Raw genomic sequence first — 22236 nt, forward strand, 5'->3', positions numbered from 1 at the left:
AATTTTTTTAAAGAGACGCGTTACATTTAATGTCTTACCATTTTTTCAAATAAATATTATCTTTTAAAAAATATACATGTAAAAATTCCAAAAATAAAATATCACACATTTGGACAACTTTGGATCTACACCACAAGGTTGGTAGATGATTTCGTTATAAAGCTTTTTGGACAAGTTTTTCATGATATGAAAAAAATGATAAGTTAAAATTAAGTTATAGACAAATTAATATTTAAAATTTAAAAGAACTATATGAACTTTTTTACAAATTAGTCTATATATAAATTAATTATATTTTTTTTATAAAAAGACTTATATACGAAAAATTCATTCAAAATATATATATATATATATATATATATATATTATCTTTATATAATATCTTTAATTTTTGTTGCTGTTATATACAATAAATGGAGTGCGAACCCATCGTCCCCCCCAATCAATCTCATGAAGTCCTTGTTTCATTTATAAAATTCTTGTAAGGCATAAGAATAGCCACACAAATGCAATTCATTAATTAATTTATATAGTATAAGGAGTCCATGTTCTTTTCAGCCTCCTTACATTCCTTTCCGTTGGGCGTTACAAAGAGAATAATATGATCATCACCAAAGCACCACTAATTAATAACACGCATCTTCTTATATTTTTATCAATTTTTAAGATCTGTACACATTCATACTTCATGCCCAGATTCTTCACGGAAACTTCCATTTAATCTATTAGCACATGCATCTCAATAAACAACTCTCACCTCTTGCTAACTAAATTATTGGCCTTGGATCTCATGAATAACCAAGGAATAAAAATACATCAAATCTCTTTTTTTTATGAAGTAAAATATTAATAAATGGGAGTATTAACCCTAGCTTTTATCCATATAAAAAAAATCTAAACCTACTATCTTCAAAATATTTTTTTTTTCTTAATAATAATATCAAAAATATTAATACGTGGACATTACAATTTCACCAAGATAAAGACTATTTATTACAACGTTAACATATAACATTCTGGTGTATTCTGTTCGAACGTCCTTATATAATTATTACATTATTTCACCAAACTTTCTTCCTCAGCATTTTATGTTACTATATCCTTTGTTGTCTTTCTTTTCGCTTTCCATCACTTGTGTAGTCAATTTTATCCTCGTGCTAGGTTGGTTAGTTATTTTCCACCTCTACACATTAAACCAGGTATTTTTTTCAGGTATATTGTAATTTACCATAGATGAAATCTCATTTTCTATGGATATACGAAATTTAAATGATGATTAAAAAAAAGTAATTTGTTGGGATGATTTGGTAAGAAATAATGGTTTCCTAATTATGGTAAGGAAATGATGTGAAAGATGAGAGGTAATCCAGCAGGGCACATGATGAGGATGAATGAGTAAAGAAGTTTGCAATATGATAAGTAGAGAAGTTTTAGGGCATGGCAATGACTTAGAGACAGGTCACATCAGAAAGAGAAGGAAACATCTCAAACCATAGTTGTGCCCTTGCCCTGTCAACATCCCTCCTTAACCCCATCTTTGATTGTTTCTTTCTAACCTACCTCAATCATAAGTATCCCTTGGATTCATGTCCTCTTGGCCACATATTCTAAGAACTTTGCCTTTGCCCAGATGGACTTGTCCAAATAAAAACATACCATTTTCATCTTTTACACTTAATGCAGTCATAATCACAAAACAAAACAAGAAGCCAATTTTCAGTGCAGGCAAATCCTATGCATATCCTTATCTAATGTAGACAGTGACTCCTATTTTAGATAATCCCATAATCTAGCTAATTTTACATGCACAACGCTGTGGAATGCAAATCCCTTCATTCTAAGTGTGGTCCAAATACCCATGTTTTTATGTAAGGTCAATCTTTGTGGTCCTCTTCTCATCAACGTAATACCTGCACAACAGTGCGTGTGCCAATGGGGAGGAATTTTAAAATCAAAAATACAAAAAAACTGGTCAATTCTTTCTTCTCGTAATTTAGGTGCATGTTACCACTTTTTACAACAATTAGAAGCTGCAAATAAAACCTGATAAAAACTCTTTAAAACAATTTTTTATTTGTTGGATTTTAGATCATTTTTAATAGGGCTGTAAATAATTAAATACATTTATTTGTTTGTTTAATTAATTTTATAAAATACATAATTAAAAGATTTTATCAACCAATACTTTTATTTTTAGTTGATTTTCAAAATGGAGATTTAGTCTGTCTCACTTGGTTTTATTGAGTCTGTTTAGTGAGACTTATTACATGTTTTATCACTTTTAATTATAAAGAATAATTTTAATTAGACTTATTTGTATTATTTTATATTTAGGACTTATTCCCTCGTATATACGTTGCTTTTTTTCATGTTTTGTGGAATGTTTTGTGTTTGATATTTTTTAATAAAAAAAAGTAGTGATAATCCTAAAGCCATATATGCATGATTTATATGAAAATAATCACATTATTATTTGATGACATTTCGTGTAACAAGATTGTCTTATGAATCTATTTTATTGATATATCAACCTTGTACAAAGTTAGCGAAAGACAATCCTCAAAAAGCCTAACATATAAAACTGAGGGTCGTAACTGATAAACGAAAACAATCCCGGAATTCAACATAAACTCATATCATTATCTAACCGATCTCATGCATATCAAAGGTTCAAGACACTAGTCAGAATACGAAAAAATTACTCTACAAGCTTTGGAATTCACCCATGACCATACATTCACTTGCACCATAGAAAAAATTTCATTATGATCTATTCTGCCACTTTAAAAAATCTTTTTATTCCTATGCTTCCACAACTCAGCTACCACCGCTACCCACACACAACCCCAAATCTAATTAACGCTTTTATTCATCCCACTAATCTTAAAACTCAAAAAGTGCATTTTTGGCTCGCGATGCTCCGCCGATGCCACCCCCAACCACGCGTAGCAGTATGACCATACTAGTCAGGCGACTCTGGAAGTACAAAAGAGGTGAGACGTAGTTTTCTCTTCCTCCCACACAGGTCACACATATTACTATCCAAGCTAAAAACCCTAAACCCTCTATGCAGTGAGGAGGGCTGATGGTTGGGCCTTTATCCTCCAAAAACCCGCATACCAATCCACCTCATCACCCTGGGCATCTTTCTTAAGGATTCCATATGCCGATTTGACAGTGAACGTATTGGTCTCACCATGCTTCCAGACTCATGTATCCTTCTTCTCCGCATTAACTCTTTTTCCTTCCAATAGACTCATGAACTCTTGTTCCTGAGTCATCTCACAATCAAACAGATTCCTTCTCCAGTCAATCTTCCAAACCCACTCCAAATTTCTTTCATCTCCTCTCCTTGCCAAAGCAGAGCTTCCTCCTCATAACAGATTGAGAAAAGTCTTAGGAATTTTACCTTGAGATTCGCATTTCCCACCCATTTATCCTCCCATAACCTTATCTCCCTCCATTTCCAACCCCCCAAGAACAGTTATCCTCAAAGCTACCTTTCCATCCCTCAAGCACTCACACTTCCTTTAAATCCCTCCACCAAAGAGAATCTAACTACACTTCTTTGATTCCTTAGTTCCCTCCACCCTCCATATTTTGAATCCAACACTTCTTTCCACAGACTCTTCTTCTCAAAACCCAACGTCAAATACATTTTCCTAACAAAGCAATATTGAATCGACTAATCTCTAACATTCTCATTCCTCCCTCTTCCTTCAGTTTACAAACATTTTTCCACGATGCCCACGCTATTTTCCTTCCTTCCGAGCTCTAACCCCACAAAAAAAATCTTTGTAGCTTCACTATTTCCTTTCCTACACCATTGTAGCCGGCATTTTAAACAAGGACAAATAGAATAAGGGAAGAGAAAACAACACCGATTTTATCAAACAAAGTCTTCTTGCCATCGAGATAAACTTGCCTTTCCGTCTACTTAATTTGTTCCTCACTTTTTCCACCACCCCTTCCCAGAACTTGCTTCTTTTGTGACAACCCCCTACTAACATGCCCAAGCACTTAAACAGAGTCTTCATCAAATCATAATTCAAAATAGGCGCACTACAATGTAACATATGCGAATTGCATCCCACCCCTCTGATACTGCTCTTCTAAAAACTAACCTTTAAACCTGAAGCTAATTCAAAACAATTTAGGATGACTTTGATGGCAAACACACTTTGTACTTTCTCTTTGTAGAAGAATAAAGTGTCGTCCGCGTCCTGAAGCATATTTACCTTAACGGACCAATCTCCAATCCTCAAGCTTTCTAGCTTCTCCTTCTCAACCGCCTTCCTAACAACTCCAGCCAATCTTTCTGCCACAATGAGAAAAGGAAAATAAGCTAGAGGATCTCCTTGTCTTAGTCCCTTCCTTGGTTTGAATTCCTGGGTAGGACTCCCCTTTACTAACACAGACACCGAGGATGACTTAAGACATGCCCTCACCCATCTGATCCACTTACCTCCAAAACCCAACCTGTCCATCATATAATAAATAAAGTCCCAAATGAACGAGTCATATGTCTTTTCTTAATCAACTTTGAAGAAAACACAACTAGTCTTTCTCCTTTTCATTTCTTCCAAGATTTTGTTTGCCACTAAAACGTTGTTCATTAACCCCCTACCCTCCAAGAAGGTTGATTGCCTACCGTCTATGACTCTGTGCAAAACCTTTTTGAGCCTCAAAGGCATAATATTATACACTATTTTGTATAAACATCCTACCAAAGATATTGGTATAAAATCATTCAGATTTTGTGGATTGTCAACTTTAGCAATCAAAGAAATAAACGAAGCATTTGTCCCCTTTGGTCATCTTCCTCCTTCCTTTTCTTTTTAAATATATACAAAATAATAATTGAATTATGTTATACAAAAATAATTTATTTCTTAATCCTAAACAGATGACCTTTTGTGAAAAGGTAACCAATCATCTTGTATGAAAATACAAACCTTGAAGTGAGTAACTTTAGTGAAAACTAGAAAAAGAATATTATGGTGAGTATTTTAATTGTATTGATTAAATCATCAATAAAAAAATATTAAAACTTTTTACAATATAATGTGTTAGTAACATTAAATTACTTTTCATAAGCTTTTTAATTTTGATTATTTAATAAATATTTTTTAATATACTTTAATGAACACTAATAAGACACACATTCTCTTTAAAATGATAAATATATATTATTAGAAACTTACAATAAATTAGACCTTTAACATCAATTAAGAGATAGTCATGGTGTAGAACATTTGGAACAGGTAAAAATTTGGTCATAAATTTCAGCAATATTTCCAAAAACTATTTTCCTTACCTAATTGGTGCTTAAGCCCTATAACTTGTATTTAAATATTAAGCTAATTATATCAGGTGCCCATGCTAGATGTAAGAATTTTTGTGCAGGTGACTATGACAAACCACGTGTATTCAACAATGCAAGGAAAACTGTGTTTTGAAATTTTAACTCAGATTAATGTGACAATCTTTAAGTCGTTAGTTGTTATGGGGTGTTTTCAGGGACTTAGTTAAGAGCTATCTGTTTGATCATACGTAAGGTAGAAAATAATTGTTTTTTTAAAGATATATTTTCAGAACACTCTCTTCTTCTTGCAAAAAGGTTGAAATACCTCTAATATTTTTTTTAATATTTATTAATTCTTTATTATTGATAAAAAAATTATTTATATAGAAAAAAATTATTAGAAAAAACTTATATAAATGATAACGTGAACACTATATACTATGTGTTGAGATCAAGGTAATTAAAAGATCAGAAACTAAATTTTGCGTCAATTGAATTGCGTTGAGACCAAAACTAAATAACAAAAAATGTAATTTTACAAATAAATTTACACTAAACATAACAAACATCTAATTACTTGATATTAGTCTTAATATACTAGTCTTAGCGTATTTCGAGCTTGTGTTATTGTTATTATTTCCTTTGACATGGTAATGAACAATGTTTACATAAGCTTTTGGTGATGTTATATTTGTTTGTTTAAATTTTAGGACTATTGGATTAAACAAGTCATATCTAATGTTTGCGTTATGTTGAATCTGTTCTAATAGGTTTACTAAAATAACCAGACTTAAACTTTGTATAAAAAAAAGTTGTGTAATGTTTTTAACGAGACAAACAAATAATCATTAAATAAAATTAATTAGTAAACAATAGTAATTTAAACTAATCAGGAAAAAGTAGTTTGCTAGCACCGACCTTTCTGACGTCGATGAAGATCTAGAATTAAAATAAAATAAAATAAAAATAGTTTTGACATGGTTGTTTCAAGTTTGTTCACTCTTTCAATGTGCTTACTGAGGAGGAGACGTCACAGTCAGTTATAAGCCATTACTTAGTTAATTCATGAATTAACAACTTGCTTTCTTTTTTCTTAATAATTTAATAAAAAATATAAATTGTACAAAAATGATAAAATGTCTCAGAAAAATGAACAATTTTTTAAACACTTAGGAAATAATTAATTATGATTATGTACTAACAGAGTTGTTAAATGTTGGACCAGATTCACTTAAGAAATATATTTGAAGCAACTTCAGCCTCAATAATATTATTACACATGTTGGTAGGTTTTGGGACAATGGACACTGGTAGGGCCTGGGCTGACCAAATACTTTTCTTTTTCTTAAAATGTTTAGTTTATGGTCAGAGAACGTATAAATGTATAAACAATGTAGAACCTGCCTAATTAATCTACCCATTTCTATAAATTAGTATTAACATTTCTATAACGTACGCGGCTTTTTTGTTAAGCTATGATTAGTAACGGTTAAGAATTACTTAGTTTAATCTTAAATACTTTGGCAAAAGGAAGACTAAAATTTTAAAGAAAAAGTACACCATGTGCCTCCAAACAAATAAATCTTACATGTTCACAGTGCAATGCTTTCAATAATTTAGATCTTATCTAAATTTATTGTATAACATTTAAAATAAAGAATCTGTTGGGTGCAATTTTATTGGATTAATTCAATTCAATATTTTTTCTTTTTACATATTTAAATACCACCTGCTAAATAGCAACGTAGTTTAATGATATTTTCTTGTATAATTGTTTGGTTGTTTCATCTTTGTACAGAGGAAGAAACATCTTAATGGATATTTTAGAGAGAAAAAAAATTATCTGAACGATTGAGCACTTGTGAGGGAGAAAACATAATTCAGACTCGCTTAACTTCAGGAAAAAATATTTTTTCTTAGATAACATAATTTTGAGGTTTTTTCATATTAAAATATAGAATATTGATTTTATTTTATTGCGAAGAACTTTTTAAATGAAAAGGTATGATTCAAATATTGTCTTTTCATGCTATCTAACATCTGAAAAATTAACTTTTTTCTTTTCTTTTTCAGAAGCTCTCAATTTGTCTCTTTTCATCTATGCTTTATTTTTATTTATTTATATACTACCGAGTTTTTACACATTATATTTCTATTTAACTTATCGTAATATTTTTAATAATTTGATATTCCTTTGAATTAGGTGCCAAATAAAAAAAACATATGTTTTGAGTTATATATATATATATATATATATATATATATTTACACAATAATATTTTTATTTTTCTCCCATTTATATTTTGAAAAATAAATTGTATATATTTAAGGAAGGGTGTACGTAAACGTAATGGTGAAGTTGATAAAAAGTAGGAGTGGAACAGAGTCTTATCTTTTTCTCGTGTGGTTGTTTGTGTCTCACCACACATGGATACCACTGGATTTTTATATTAGAAGAACATGAACTGTGCCATAAAAAGATAGCAAGTAACAATGTCTGGTCAAATCAAAATAATACTTGCTTGTTACATTATTTTAAAGCATTAACATTTTCTAGATGTGCTAAATAAATGCATTATATTGATGAGATAAATAGTAAAATAATGATGAGTTAAATATAGTAGCAAAAAGGTGTGTTTATTATTTATTTAACAATCTTTTTGAAGGGAAGGGAACAAGAGAGGCACTATAATGTTTTAGTAAAATAAAAGGGGATACGAATCAAACAATGGCTAACAAAAACTGAGCAGGCTTTAGAAAAGAAGATTACACGAATCATTTTGTGGTTAATATGTCCAAAAAGAGTGATCTCTGTCTTATTATTCTGGTTTTGTAGATAGGATAAAGAAGCAAAAGTTGGGTGGTAATGGGAATTGGGAGCAAGAATTAATGTTGATTAGAAGTTAAAGAGATTCTGAAACGAGATGAGTATATTTGAGAAGTAGTGTGCACATGAAAGATGATTTGGAGAGAGTGAGGATCCCAAATGAGGTATGCACGTATACTCTAAAATCACACCTTGCTTCTCCTTATATTGTTGTCTCCCCTTCTCCATGCTGGAATAGATGCGCTCAATATCAATTTTAACTCTAAAATCATACAAAACATTATTTCTTTTAGGGACTTTACAAACTTTAGGTTTCCATATAGAAAAATATGTGAAGCTTTAATATACTTTAACTATAGTTTTTTTGTGTTTTTAGTAATGTAATTTAATAATTGGTGTTGTCCGTGAAATAATAGAAAGAAAATAAAAAGAATAAATTTTAAAAATATAATCATCAATTATTTTATATCAAGATTTTTTATTTTTGAAAGCGACAATCAAGATAAAAGTTATTTTGATATAACAATAAAGGGAGAGGTGAATATGTCAACATTTTTATTCAAGAATCATAAGAGTGATACGGTGAAAAAAATTTAAAGTGTTATAACATGTGTCTTGAAAATCACTAGTGCAAAAAGAAGAAAATGATACGCTTTATTTAGTGCGGCTTTTGCGCTATTCGCTTTCGTAAAAAACGCGGTGGCATTTTTGAAATTATTTTGATTTACGAATGCGGTTATTTGAATAGCCGCATTCGTAAATCAAAGCACTTGATTTACGAATGCGGTTATTTGTATAACCGCACTTGTAAATCAAAACGCTTGATTTACGAATGCGGCTATTTGTATAGCCGCATTCGTAAATCAATTACGAATGTGGTTATTTGAATAACCGCATTCGTAAATCAAAATTCTTTGATTTACGAATGCGGCTTTACCTTTAACCGCATTCGTAAATCCTTTTTTACCCTAAATTTTGAAGCGCGCCACACACAATTTCAAACTTTATTTCTCGTCTTTGCCTTCGTTTCGCGTTCGCACTCTGAGTTCGTCTCCTTCTGCTGCATCTGCATTCCATTTGTGCAATGTAAGTTTCTTGAACTCTCTTCCTCTTCATCTTCACAAATATATGCATAAATGTTTTTCGTTTTTCTTATATATGTTTTTTTCCTTGCATTGGTGGTCTCGAAGCACTGTTTCGTTGGCTGACATTCGTTTTTCTTACATTGTTTGGTTTCTCGCATTGCTCAGTACTCTTTCATTGTCTTCGTGGTTTCTTGTGTATTTTTTGGTTTGCTCCGTTGCTGCTTCCCTGTCCACCGTCGCTTCTATTGCCGCCACCGTTGTTGGCGCTCCCGTGACTCTTCATCAACGTTGGCTTCACACAAGATTGACGATGTTTTAAAATTTTTAATTTTTTTAATGATTTGGCATATACAAGTGCGGTTAAAGCAAATAACCGCACTTGTAAATGGTATTTATAAATGCGGCTATATAGCCGCATTTATATTTCTTGATTTACAAGTGCGTGTTGATCAAATGCGGCTATAAAGCCGCATTTATAAATTCGAAATAGCCGCATTTGTTTTATGTTTCTGCACTAGTGAATAAGACACTCAAGAAAGTCGTAAATGAGACAATTGTTGTGTTTATGTAGGTAAAACTCAAGTCATTGTATGTAACTAAATTTTTTAAACGTAATTTCTATTTGAAGCAAAATTATATTCGTTCACAGTGACATAATCAAGAACTATAATAAAAATGTTTAAATAATTTTAAGAAATGATTAGAAGATCTTGAAAACGTTAAGGTGAAACTCAAAGATGAAAATAATGTTTTACTACTTCTTAATGTTTTACTCAAGACACTTAAGCATTTTAAATATGTTTTGTTATTTAGAAAGGGGTATACCATTACTTTAGAGGAGGTTCAAACCTCAATTCAAGCTAATAACTTTCAGAATTGTCAAGAGTCTAAGACAAAAGATAATTGGTTGAGTTTGAACGTCCTACATACTAATAACAAGAGAAAGGTGGAGGAAAGGAAGAAAACAAAGCATTCATCAAACAATAGAGTGGAAAAGGGGTATGAGTGCTACAATTTCAACAAAAGAAGTCATTATAAGAAAGATTGCCCTAAAATTCAGAGGAATGAAAGAGGAAGAAATTCTAATTTCAAAGAGAATTTGTGGATGTTGTTATTCTGTCTGGCAATTATGAGTATACAAGAGTGTTAGTGGCTTCAATTCAAATACATAGAGAAATTGAATTATGGACTCAGGTTGTACTTATGACATGTGTCTAGTGAATGAGCTCTTTGAAACTTTAGAACTAAAAGAACGATGTGTGGTTCTTCTTGGAAATAACAAAATATGTAAGGTGCAAAACACGGGGTCAATAATCTTGAAGATGTTTAACAACCAAGAAATATTGTTGCAAGATGTGAGATATGCTTCAAAGCTTAGAAGAAATTTTTTTTATTAATATGTTTGATCTTATAAGTTGAAGAACTAAGACTGAACATGGTACTATAAAGATTTTATAGGGAGCCTTTATAGTTATTAATGGATTGAAGAGGAACATTTTGTATACTTTAGATGGTTCCACAATGATTGAACATGCGCTCGTGACTAATCAAAAGATGTAAGCAAAAAACTAAGTTTTGACATCTAAGGTTAGGACATAGGAGTGAGAAAGTTTAGTGGAGTTGAGTAAGCAAAACACGCTAGGAGATGATAGTATGGAGAATCTGAAATTTTGAAACCAATGCATACTAGAAAAGTTCCATTGATTAAAGTTTGAGACTAGTAAAGTGTCTACACTACAAGAAAATAATTAAATAGAAACTAATTTTAGAGACCAAAATAATTAGTTACTATTTGACTAAATTAGAGACCATTTTATAAACTAAAAAAGTTATTGGTATCTAAAGTAATTTCTATTATTAATAAAAATTTAAAAAATGATTTCTAAATTGGTAACTATTAGTTACCAAGGTTTTAGCTACTTACTACTTTATATTCTAAATTAGTCTTTATTAGTCTTTTAAAGACTTTAGAATCTAAAATATTAGTAGTTAAAACTAATGTAGCTAATGTAGATACCAATTTAAAAATCATTTTATAAATTTTTATTAATAATAGAAACCACTTTAGATATGAATAATTTTTTAGTCTCTAAATTAGTATCTAATTTAGTCAATATAGTGACTAATTATTTTTGGTCTCTAAATTTGCTTACTATTTAATGATTTTCTTGTAGTGCTAGTAAACTATTCAAGTATGCTTGTGCAGATCTTTAAGGGTTCAACACGAACTCATACTCATGGTTAAGGGTCTTATTTCTTACTATCATAGACGATTACTTGAGGTGGTATGAATTTATATATTGAAAAGTAAGATTGAGAACTTTAAGAGATTTAAGGAATGACATACCATAATCGGGAATCAACAATCAAACTTAATGTGCTTAGAATTGATAATGAATTGAAGTTTGTATCATATTACTTTAATGAGTTTTTCAGGAAAAAAAAAGATATAAGAAGATGTAAGGCAGTTATAGGAATACCTCAACAAATGGTCTTTCTGGAAGGATTAATAAAATCATTTTGGACTAGGTACAATGTATTTACTAAGTTTATTTGTCCAAGTCCAACATAACAATTTGGTTTGGGCATGTTGATCTTATTTTCTATGCTTTTAGTGCAATTGAAAAATAAAAGATTTGGAACCTAGAAGCTACAAAGAGGCAATAGAAAATGTAGAGTTTATAGTGGTAATGGGCCATGAAATATGAGATTGAATTTTAGAACCACATGTGAATGCTTATGGATCCATCTAGAAATTAGAAGGTAGCACTACAAGGAAATAACAATTTAGTCACCGAATTTAGCGACCGAAAATTAGTGGTCACAATTTGCAACTGAAATAGCCACCAAATAACTGTAGTGTCAAATCTGCGACCGAAATAGCGACCGAATGAATTATTTATTATGTTAGTTAGTTTTGCGACCAAATCCGCGACCGAACATGAGAGTGACAAAACCATTGGTCGCTAAAGTGGTGGCTGTTTCGAATAACTTAGGAAAAATATATCTGCGACCGAATTAGCGACCGAATATGTTTATTTTTTAGCCACCGCTGTTATTTCGGTCGCTAAATTTTATTGCTTTTTTCTGCCACCGAATTAGCCACCGAATATTCTTACTTTTTAGCCACCGATTTTCTTTTGGTCGCTAAATATAAATGTTTATTTTTGCCACCGAATCAGCCACCAAATTTATTTATGTTTTAGCCATCGATTTTGCTTCGGTCACTAGATATAATTGTTTATTTTTACCCCTGAATTAGCCACCAAATACGTTTATTTTTTAGCCACCGAATTTCTTTTGGTCGCTAAATATAATTGTTTATTTTACTAGTACTATTAATAATAATAATAATAATAGTAATAATAATAATTCATTTTTATATTTAAAAAATTATAGAAGGATCACATACACTTTGAATATTAATGCGTACTCATCCCTTTAAAAAATAATTAGTTGTATTACTAATTTCTTTTTCTATTTAAAAAATATGTGTCAATTATATTTTTAATTTCTTAAATTTAAATAAAATTTATTAAATATTGATTTTATAATAGCAGCTCAAATAAAAATTCTAAATAAAATTATATAACACAATATTATTATTAATAAAATTAATCCTTTAAAAAAAATAGATTACACTATATAATTAAACTTAAATAAAATGATTTCTTTAAAATAACTTTAATTTTTAAAAATAAATATATTTTCCAAATTAAATTGTAAATAATTTTTTAATTATTAATTTCTTTTATTAATAACAATTTTATCACTTGTTTCTAAATTATTTTTGTTTAATTAAAAATTATTAACGTATCTGCCTTAGAAATTATAAATGTATCATTATGAAAAATAATTAATTGATTAAAATATCCACATTTATTATATGAATATTTAAATACTTATTTAATAGTTATTTTTTAATTTTATATTTTTTAATATTATTTATGAAGAGGAGTAAAAAAGAATGTGATAATTAGATAAAATTGGAGATTTGTTTTTTTTAAGTTTCAAAGTTATTTTGAAGTTGCAGATGCTTAGGGCACCAAATACTCAAAATTGGTCCATGGTGTAAGCAAAGGTGGGGAGGAAGCTTCAAGGTGGTCGGAGGCGGAGGTGAGCGGAGGCGGAGGTGACCGGAGGCGAAGGTGAGCGGAGGCGGAGGTTAGCGGAGGCGGAGGTGAGCGGAGGCGGAGGCGGAGGTGAGCGGAGGCGGAGGTGAGCGGAGACGGAGGTGAGCGGAGGCAGAGGTACGAACAGAGGATATTTCTCCTCTCAGTTTTGTTAACTCTTTTCTATGTTTGATAGTTTTGTTCCCCAAATGGATTAGCTTGCCTTCTACCAATCTAGTGTGTTATGTGAGGAAACTGAAATTTGGTGATATAGTGATAGTCATTGTTGAAATTTTTTGAAAGCCAGTTGCTTCTGCGATTTGTGAGTTTGGTAGTGAAACCTTAGGTTAATAGTCTGCAGCTTGAATCTTTTTCAAGCTTTCTAGTGTGCATTTGAAGCTTGTTTCTGTCAAGTTCTCTGTTATTCCCCTACATGTGTGATATGGCCGTTTGGCTCCTTTTCTGGGCTTCATTTTTTCTATCATTACATTGAGGAGTAGAAAGGTTAAAGTTGTCTAGCTTGGGCCTTCCCAGCAATTAGAGTTTAGCCCCAATTTAATCCAGTCACAGGTTGACCACTATCTCTCCAATATTAGCTGTGTCAAATCTCCAGCTGCATCAACTTCTAGATGTGTCTATTTCCAGAAGCATCCAGTTCCAACAGTTGTAAAGAGTACTTAGTGCTCCAGTGCTCTTTTTTGTGGCCTATAATCATGCCCTTTGTTTCCTTTGTAGCCTTCTGTAGTGGAGTCATATTATTTATAAAAAATTGTTTAAAACAAGCTTAAAACCCAATTTTCTAAGGTCTCACAAATAAAAGTTTAAATGTTGAAGTAACAGAAAAGTTGGAAATATTATGGATTAAAATGTCATTTTTTATTTTATTTAATGGCTTGTCTTAATTTCCCTATAGAAATCAATATTTGGGAAAAAATCTTAAATCAAACAGAAAAACTGAATTATCATTTAGTAATTAATCACTTTAAAATATCATTATTATATCTCTGAACAGTCTAAGCTCATTGTTGTGTCTTTAAAACGTGCAGAAGGGATAATATATACTTATTGGATCATGCTTACGTTGGCTGCAGCATGGATATGTTCCACTCATGAATTTTATTTTAATCAAAACTCACGACTACATTTCATTGTCATGCACTATGTCGGAAATATGTGGATGATGTTTATCTATATATTAGTAAGTCACGTTAAGTGAGAAAGTTAAACATTATTATATATTAAAAAAATTATATTTTGAGTTGGAAATAATGTGATTATATAAACAGTTGATGGTTCATTAATGTCAATTTTTTCTAGTATATTGTGTGATCAATGTTACGTCTTTCCTACTAAAGTGTTATACTCAGTGTATTTATCATTATAAGTTTACTTTAATCTAATTAACAATACTTTTTATATTTATATTTTACCTGTTATGATATTTCTTTTATAAAATACTATTGACTTTATAGTGTTAGAGAAATGAGTTAATATATAGCAATTAAGGGGCAACATGTCTGGTTTGAGGAAGTTGTTGGAGTATTTATTTGATGATTTGATAATTAAGTGCCCTATCATTCCACACTTGACCCTTCCTTGTCCTAAAGAGAAACCTTTCATAATGAACAGTAAGTGAAGATCTACGAAAATCCCACTTTTACTTGCATAGTGCATGCACGGTTTATTCCTATTCCTTTGCTCCTTTTCTGCGCACAACATGTTTATGCTTCTCTGTTTCGCTAGCGTTAAATCCTATCCCACTAACAACCATATAACTTCTTTTTATTTATAAGGCCATCAATATGACTAATTACAGTGTTTCTTCAGCCTCATTCATCTTTTTTTCGAATGTTCTATTCTATAATATTCATTTCCCTGTGTTCTAAACCAAATTAATGGTTGAACTTTAAAAAATAAAAGGTGAAAGATTTTTCCCTGTGTTCTAAACTTGCCTCTACATTCATTTCCTTAGTTTGTAGTTTCTTCTTTCTTATTCTTTTGTATGATATCGGGATGAAACTGTTGGCAATATGGCTAATCAATGGTTGATTATATCTCACTTTGTATTAGTTTTCCATGATGGTGACTAAACCTTTATTATTAGGCTGAAGCTAGTTTTACTTATTTAAATGATCTTTTTATTCAATATGACATTCTTCATCTCTCTTGTCTACAGGAAAAATATATATAGCAGCAGCTCTATATAAATAATAGAACCTCCTCCGAAGATCAGTCACAAAGTGAACCAACAAAGGTATGCTTCTCTTCCTGTCAACCCAATACTTTCATATTTGCATCCATTTTTTACTTTCTCCATTCAGTGTCCTGTTTTCTCTCTCCTAAAACAAGTGTATACATTAAGAATTTGTTGTAGTCAGATTGCATTAATGGAAATCCCCGAAGGTAGAAAGTGGATGTATAAAAGATTGGACAAAAACAAACATCTGACAGAGGAATTTAGAGAAGGAGTGTATGAGTTCCTACAACATGTTATTAGTCAAGAAAAGTTTCAAGAACAAGGTGAAATGTTAAGATGTCCTTGTATTAAATGTAGTTGTAAAGTTTTCAAGTATGTTGATCAAGTTGGGTGGGATCTTTATCAAGAGGGATTCATGCCTAATTATTATTGGTGGACAAATCACGGTGAAGAATTGCCACAATCCCCCCCAGTGGATGTTGCCAGTTCATGTTATGGAACTTGTGAACAAAGAGAAGAATTAGGTCGTTTCCATCAAATGATAATGGATCATGTGGGACCCTCAAATGCACATTGCATGCAACCAGAGAGTGTTATTGAATCTGAGTACATGGAGGAAAATCCTGATCTTGAAACTCGAAATTTTTTTAACATGCTTGCTGCTGCACAAGCACCCTTGTGGGAAGGATGCGAGAATCACTCAGAATTGTCAGCTTCTTTGGAAGCTCTAAGCTTGAAATCTGATTATAATATGTCTGAAGGATGTTTCAATAGAATGGTCCAACTTATGGGGGAGACTATGCCCAAAGATCATCGAATGGTTAATAATTTTTTCCAAGCTAAGAAGTCAGTGGAAAAATTGGGTTTGGGTTGTACGAAAATTGATTGTTGTCCAAAAGGATGCATGTTGTATTATAGGGAACATTGTCATAAAAGTATAACTAATTGCTTTATTTGTGGAATGGAGCGATATAAGACAGTCACTAGGAGGGGAATTGAAAAGAAAATTGCTATTAAGAAAATGTGGTACTTTCCCATCATTCCTAGACTTAGAAGGTTATACTCTTCAATGGCAACTGCACCTCACATGAGATGGCATAGTGAGAATCAAAGGGACCCGTCTATTTTGTCTCATCCATCTGATGGAGAAGCTTGGAAGCATTTTGATAGAATGCATCCAGATTTTAGTCAAGACCCAAGAAATGTCAGATTAGGTTTATGTGCAGATGGGTTTAATCCTTTTGGTCAATATGGAAAAAGTTATTCTTGTTGGCCAGTTATCCTAACCCCATACAACCTTCCGCCTTCCATGTGCATGAAGAGAGAGTTTATGTTTTTGACAATCTTAGTTCCAGGTCCTTCAAATCCAAAGCATAAGATTGATGTGTTCTTGCAACCACTTATAGATGACTTATGCACCTTGTGGGCTGAAGGGATATTGACTTATGACGTGTCACTAAGGCAAAATTTTATGATGAAAGCTGCTTTGATGTGGACAATTAATGACTTTCCAACTTACGGCATGTTATCGGGTTGGATGACTTCTGGTAGACTTTCTCATCCATCTGATGGAGAAGCTTGGAAGCATTTTGATAGAATGCATCCAGATTTTAGTCAAGACCCAAGAAATGTCAGATTAGGTTTATGTGCAGATGGGTTTAATCCTTTTGGTCAATATGGAAAAAGTTATTCTTGTTGGCCAGTTATCCTAACCCCATACAACCTTCCGCCTTCCATGTGCATGAAGAGAGAGTTTATGTTTTTGACAATCTTAGTTCCAGGTCCTTCAAATCCAAAGCATAAGATTGATGTGTTCTTGCAACCACTTATAGATGACTTATGCACCTTGTGGGCTGAAGGGATATTGACTTATGACGTGTCACTAAGGCAAAATTTTATGATGAAAGCTGCTTTGATGTGGACAATTAATGACTTTCCAGCTTACGGCATGTTATCGGGTTGGATGACTTCTGGTAGACTTTCTTGCCCTATATGCATGGAAAGAACAAAGGCTTTTTATCTTAGTCATAGCCACAAGATATCCTTTTTTGACTGTCATCGTCAATTTCTTTCACCTGATCATCAATTTAGGAAGAATAAAAAGGCATTCAAGAAGAAGTTTGTTGAGACTGATCCCCCTCCTCCACGTTTGTCTAGTCTTGACATTTGGAATAGGGTTGCACACTTACCAGTTTGCACTGAATTACAAGAACAACCAAATATTCCTGAATATGGTATTAAACATAATTGGAAGAAACAAAGTATATTTTGGAGGTTGCCATATTGGAAAACTCAACTTTTACGTCACAATATTGATGTTATGCACACACAGAGAAATGTGTTTATGAATGTGTTTGACACTGTGATGGATATCAAAGGAAAAACTAAGGACACAAACAAGGCTCGATTGGATGTAGCACAGATATGCAATCGAAAAGAGCTAGAGTTGAAAGACATTGGTGGTGGGAAACTTATCAAACCAAAAGCAGCATATACATTTACGAAATCCCAAAGAGTCTTTATTTGTAAATGGGTTAAAGAACTGAAGCTTCCAGATGGATATGCTTCCAATTTGGGTAGATGTGTTGACCTTAATCAAGGCAAGTTACATGGCATGAAAAGTCATGATTGTCATGTGTTCATGCAACGTTTGCTTCCAATTGCATTTGACGCATTACCAAAATCAATCTGGAAAGTTCTTATTGAACTTAGTCTTTTCTTCAGAGAATTAAGTTCGACAACACTAAATGTTGAACACCTAAGAGTTATGGAAGAAAATATTCCTGTGTTATTGTGTAAATTGGAACAAATATTTCCACCAAGCTTCTTTGATTCCATGGAACATCTTCCAATTCATCTACCTTACGAGGCAAAAGTTGGTGGTCCAGTCCAATATCGTTGGATGTATCCATTTGAGAGGTATAAAATTACTAATCACTATTATAATATTTGTTGTTTATTTATTTAATATTTAAAATTATGTACATCCATATTCATTTTTAGGTTCTTACACTCCCTAAAAAAAAGTAAAAAATAAAGCGAGGGTGGAAGGCTCTATTTGTGAAGCTTACTTGGTGGAGGAAACATCTACATTTGCCTCATTTTATTATCCTGATCATGTTGAAACAAGAAGGACTAGGATCCTTCGTAATCTTGAAGTAGGCGAGGGTTCTTCACGTGCTCCTCCTATTTCAATTTTCAATTATCCAGGAAGAGAAATCGGAAAATGCATGACATATTATCTAAATCAAAAAGACTTTGATGCTGCCCAATTGTATGTTCTTCAAAACTGTGAAGAGGTTCAACCATACTTTGAGTAAGACAATGTTCACTCATTTGAAAAGAAAGTTAATTATGTTGCATGAGGTTTGAATAATCAATTTCTTTGTTGCAGTATTTATGTTGAATATTTAAGAGAGATTAGTCCTACTGCTTCAGAAGCTCAAATTGGCCAATACATTTCATCCTATTTTGCTACATGGTTCAAACAATATGTATGTTTTTAATTTGCCTTTTATACAAATTTTACTTTTAGATAAACATTGTGTAATTTATAATCTTTTGTTTAGGTTCTAAATCCAGAAAATAATATTGAAGATCCATTATTGGTTAACTTAGCATGGGGTCCTAAGAGAAAAGTTCAATCATGGTCTATCTATGTTATCAATGGATACAAATTTCACACTGTTCTTTGGAGTGAAGGCATGAATTCCACTAACTATGGTGTTTATGTACGAGGAACCAATGGTCAATCAGAGTCAGATTTTTATGGAATATTGTCTAATATTATTCAATTGGAGTATACTGGCTTTCCAATAATGAATGTAGTTCTCTTCCAGTGTGAATGGTTTGATAATACTCCTAATATAGGAACCAAAGTAGATAAGAACTATGGGATCGTTCAAGTAAAAGAATCACGGAGATATAATAAAGCATATGATCCATTCATATTTGCCCAACAGGCAGAGCAAGTTTATTACACCAAATATCCAGAGGGACATCAAGGTTGGTTGGGAGTAATTAAAACAAAAGCTCGTATTAGAATCATTGATAACACAGTAAGTGAGGTTGAGCATGACACTCCATACCAAGATGATGAGCTTCTACAACTTGAAGTAGTGCTACATGTTGATCCAGAATTCATTCATGATTCTCTTGTTGATGTTGATGGGGGGCGAGAAGAAGTAGATATACAATTACTAAATGAAACAAACATAGATGAACAATACGAGGAGGAATACATTTCAAGTGAGGATAACATTGAGAGTGATTTCAGTGACACAGATACCTCTTCGGTAATTCATGCATTAAAAGTGATTGTATACCTTGTCCAAATTATGTTTAACATTAATTTTATTGTGGTTTCCCATAATTGTAGTGAATAACAGGGAAGATGACTGACATATTTGGTTGACATATTTGGTTGTAGAAAACACAATCAGGTTTGAGTCTTTTGATCATGATTACTTTATTTGTTTATTCAAAATTGATTGATCCACTTTGATTATTGTATTAATTACATCTTATATATGTAATATTTTTTACTTGCAGATGACACCAAGGAGTAGAGGTGGTGGTCGTAGACCACCTAATCGTGGTGGTCGAGGTGTTCGTGTTGATGATATATCTTTACCCAATACCAACATTCCCCCTTCGTTTGTTCTTCCAACAACTATGGAGTCTACACATCCTATTTATGAAGGAGTCGCCCCACTTCCTACACTTCACGGACAAGATATTGAACATCATGTAGGAGAATCAAATCCTACTACCTTTTCTACAGAGCCAACTATGAATCAACCTTCACCGATACAAGACTCTCTTACACCTGACAATGAGTCTGGCAATGTAGTTGATCAAAGACCCTGGCTTCATGCAGAAAGAGGAGAGTAAGTATATTTTAATCTAATTGTAATTCGTAAATATGATCTAATTTTCATATATCATTTTGACAATATATTTTAAACATAGTTTTTCACCTGCAAATGGACCTTCCAATGTAATCTCACGAATCATCAAGCAAAAATATGATGAACCCAGTCCCACTTGGAAGAAGGTTCGTCTTGAACTTAGAGATAGATGGTTTGGAGAGTTCAAGGTAATTTGAGTTATGATTACATTTAAAATGATATTTTATTTTTCTACAATGTTTTTTTTCTAATTTATTTTACATGCAGAAAGAGTATAGGTGGGATATGGAACAAGAGCAACTCATTAGATCCATTTTTGATACAAAAGCCTCCCGTATCTTTAAAAATGCTATGAGTAAAGTTAGGCATGGTCAAGATAAGGGGACCTGGATTCCACAACTTGTTCGAGCAACCTTGAACCAGCATTGGAGTTCTACAGAATTCCAGAACAAGAGTGCTATTGCCAAGGCGAATCGGGCTGTTGAGAAGGGAGCCTCAGCCTACTGTGGTGGTTCCATATCTACCGCAGCTCACTTTGAGAAAATGGTAATATTATTATATTTCTTCTCTTTCTATATTTAATTTAAATACAATCTATGATATCTTTTTTATTGAATTTATGTAGACTAAAGAGCTTGAACGACAACCAACTGCTTGGGAGGTTGTAGAAAGAACAAAGAAATTGAAGACTGGACAATGGGTCAATGACAAGACTCGCGACCTTGCGGTATGTTTAAAATTTGTTATGGTTTAATTTTTACTATATGTTTTCTTCGCAATAATCAATTTGACTTCATTTTCAGGAGAAATATAAGAAACGTCGAGAAGAAGCCCAACAACAGCAAATGCTTGAAAGCGCATCTTCGCAAAACTCTCATGTTGCCTCTATTGATGACAATGAAATATACATCGATGTTGTTGGAAGTGGAAATAAAAAAGGGAATGTCTATGGTCTTGGTGTATTGAGCAAAAGGTTTAATAGTTCAACAAGTGCTCACTCTGCTGCAAGTCAAGCTCCAGTAGTCCATCAAATAGAAGAAATGCGTGAGATTATTCAAAAGCTAAATGATGAACTTATGACAAAACGTGTCAAGGAGCGGACACTTGAAGAAAAGATGGAGCTATTGATGAAAACTCATGAAGAGCAAAGTGAACGCATGCGCAAACAAGATGAGAAAATGCAACTCATCCTACAACACATTCAAATGAATAATCCCGCATCAGGCTCTTCAGATCCTACTACCAGTGGACATCATAAAGGAGACCAGAGTAGAGATGACAGTTCAGAAGAAGATTAGTTATATGTTGAATTATATCATAGATTTGACTCTTTTAACTAGTTTTCAACAGTTTTAGTTGTGTAGTATGATTTACCTTTAATTTGAGCACTACTTCTTCTTAAACTATGTATTTGAAGTTCATTACAATTTAGTTTGATTGAATTTTGAGTATCTCTATATGCAGGTCTGAATATTTTTATAAAATGGTCAAAATCCCATTTTAAATAGGTATTAATAATACAAATAAAAATAGCCACCGAAAATTGATTTGGTGGCTATTTAGCCACCGAAATCAAATCTGTCGCTGTAGAAGTCTCCATTTAGCCACCAAAATAGTCACCAAAAGATTTCTTTTTAGCGACCGAAAATGGTGGTCGCTATCACCTTCTAATTCAGCCACCGATTTAGCCACCGAAATTTGGGTAGCTAATTTGGGTTTTGAATTTCTGTGACCAAATTTTCTGCGACCGATTTAGTCACCGAAATTTCGGTTGCTAATTTGGTTTTCAAATTTTGGTGA

At 32.3% G+C, this 22236-nt stretch overlaps 3 protein-coding genes across 3 annotated transcripts; all 3 read left to right on the forward strand.

Annotated features, from left to right (window-relative positions):
* The first annotated feature begins 15292 nt into the window (after window positions 1-15292).
* Window positions 15293-18494, forward strand: LOC137805581 (uncharacterized). Its single transcript, XM_068605524.1, has 2 exons — window positions 15293-15583; window positions 15704-18494. The coding sequence occupies exon 2, from the start codon at window positions 15717-15719 to the stop codon at window positions 18492-18494; it is 2778 nt and encodes a 925-aa protein (XP_068461625.1). The 5' UTR covers window positions 15293-15583; window positions 15704-15716.
* Window positions 17994-20586, forward strand: LOC137807303 (uncharacterized). Its single transcript, XM_068607892.1, has 7 exons — window positions 17994-18445; window positions 18530-18842; window positions 18921-19020; window positions 19096-19821; window positions 19905-19968; window positions 20078-20415; window positions 20498-20586. The coding sequence occupies exons 2-5, from the start codon at window positions 18757-18759 to the stop codon at window positions 19905-19907; spliced, it is 915 nt and encodes a 304-aa protein (XP_068463993.1). The 5' UTR covers window positions 17994-18445; window positions 18530-18756; the 3' UTR covers window positions 19908-19968; window positions 20078-20415; window positions 20498-20586.
* Window positions 20587-20706: 120 nt separating this feature from the next.
* Window positions 20707-21887, forward strand: LOC137805891 (uncharacterized). The gene is made up of 3 exons (XM_068605778.1): window positions 20707-20982; window positions 21062-21163; window positions 21240-21887. Exons 1-3 carry the CDS (start codon window positions 20722-20724, stop codon window positions 21732-21734), a joined length of 858 nt encoding a protein of 285 aa, XP_068461879.1. The 5' UTR covers window positions 20707-20721; the 3' UTR covers window positions 21735-21887.
* The last annotated feature ends 349 nt before the right edge of the window (window positions 21888-22236 follow it).

Source organism: Phaseolus vulgaris, chromosome 3 (assembly GCF_000499845.2).
Source record: "Phaseolus vulgaris cultivar G19833 chromosome 3, P. vulgaris v2.0, whole genome shotgun sequence".
Lineage (NCBI taxonomy): Eukaryota > Viridiplantae > Streptophyta > Magnoliopsida > Fabales > Fabaceae > Phaseolus > Phaseolus vulgaris.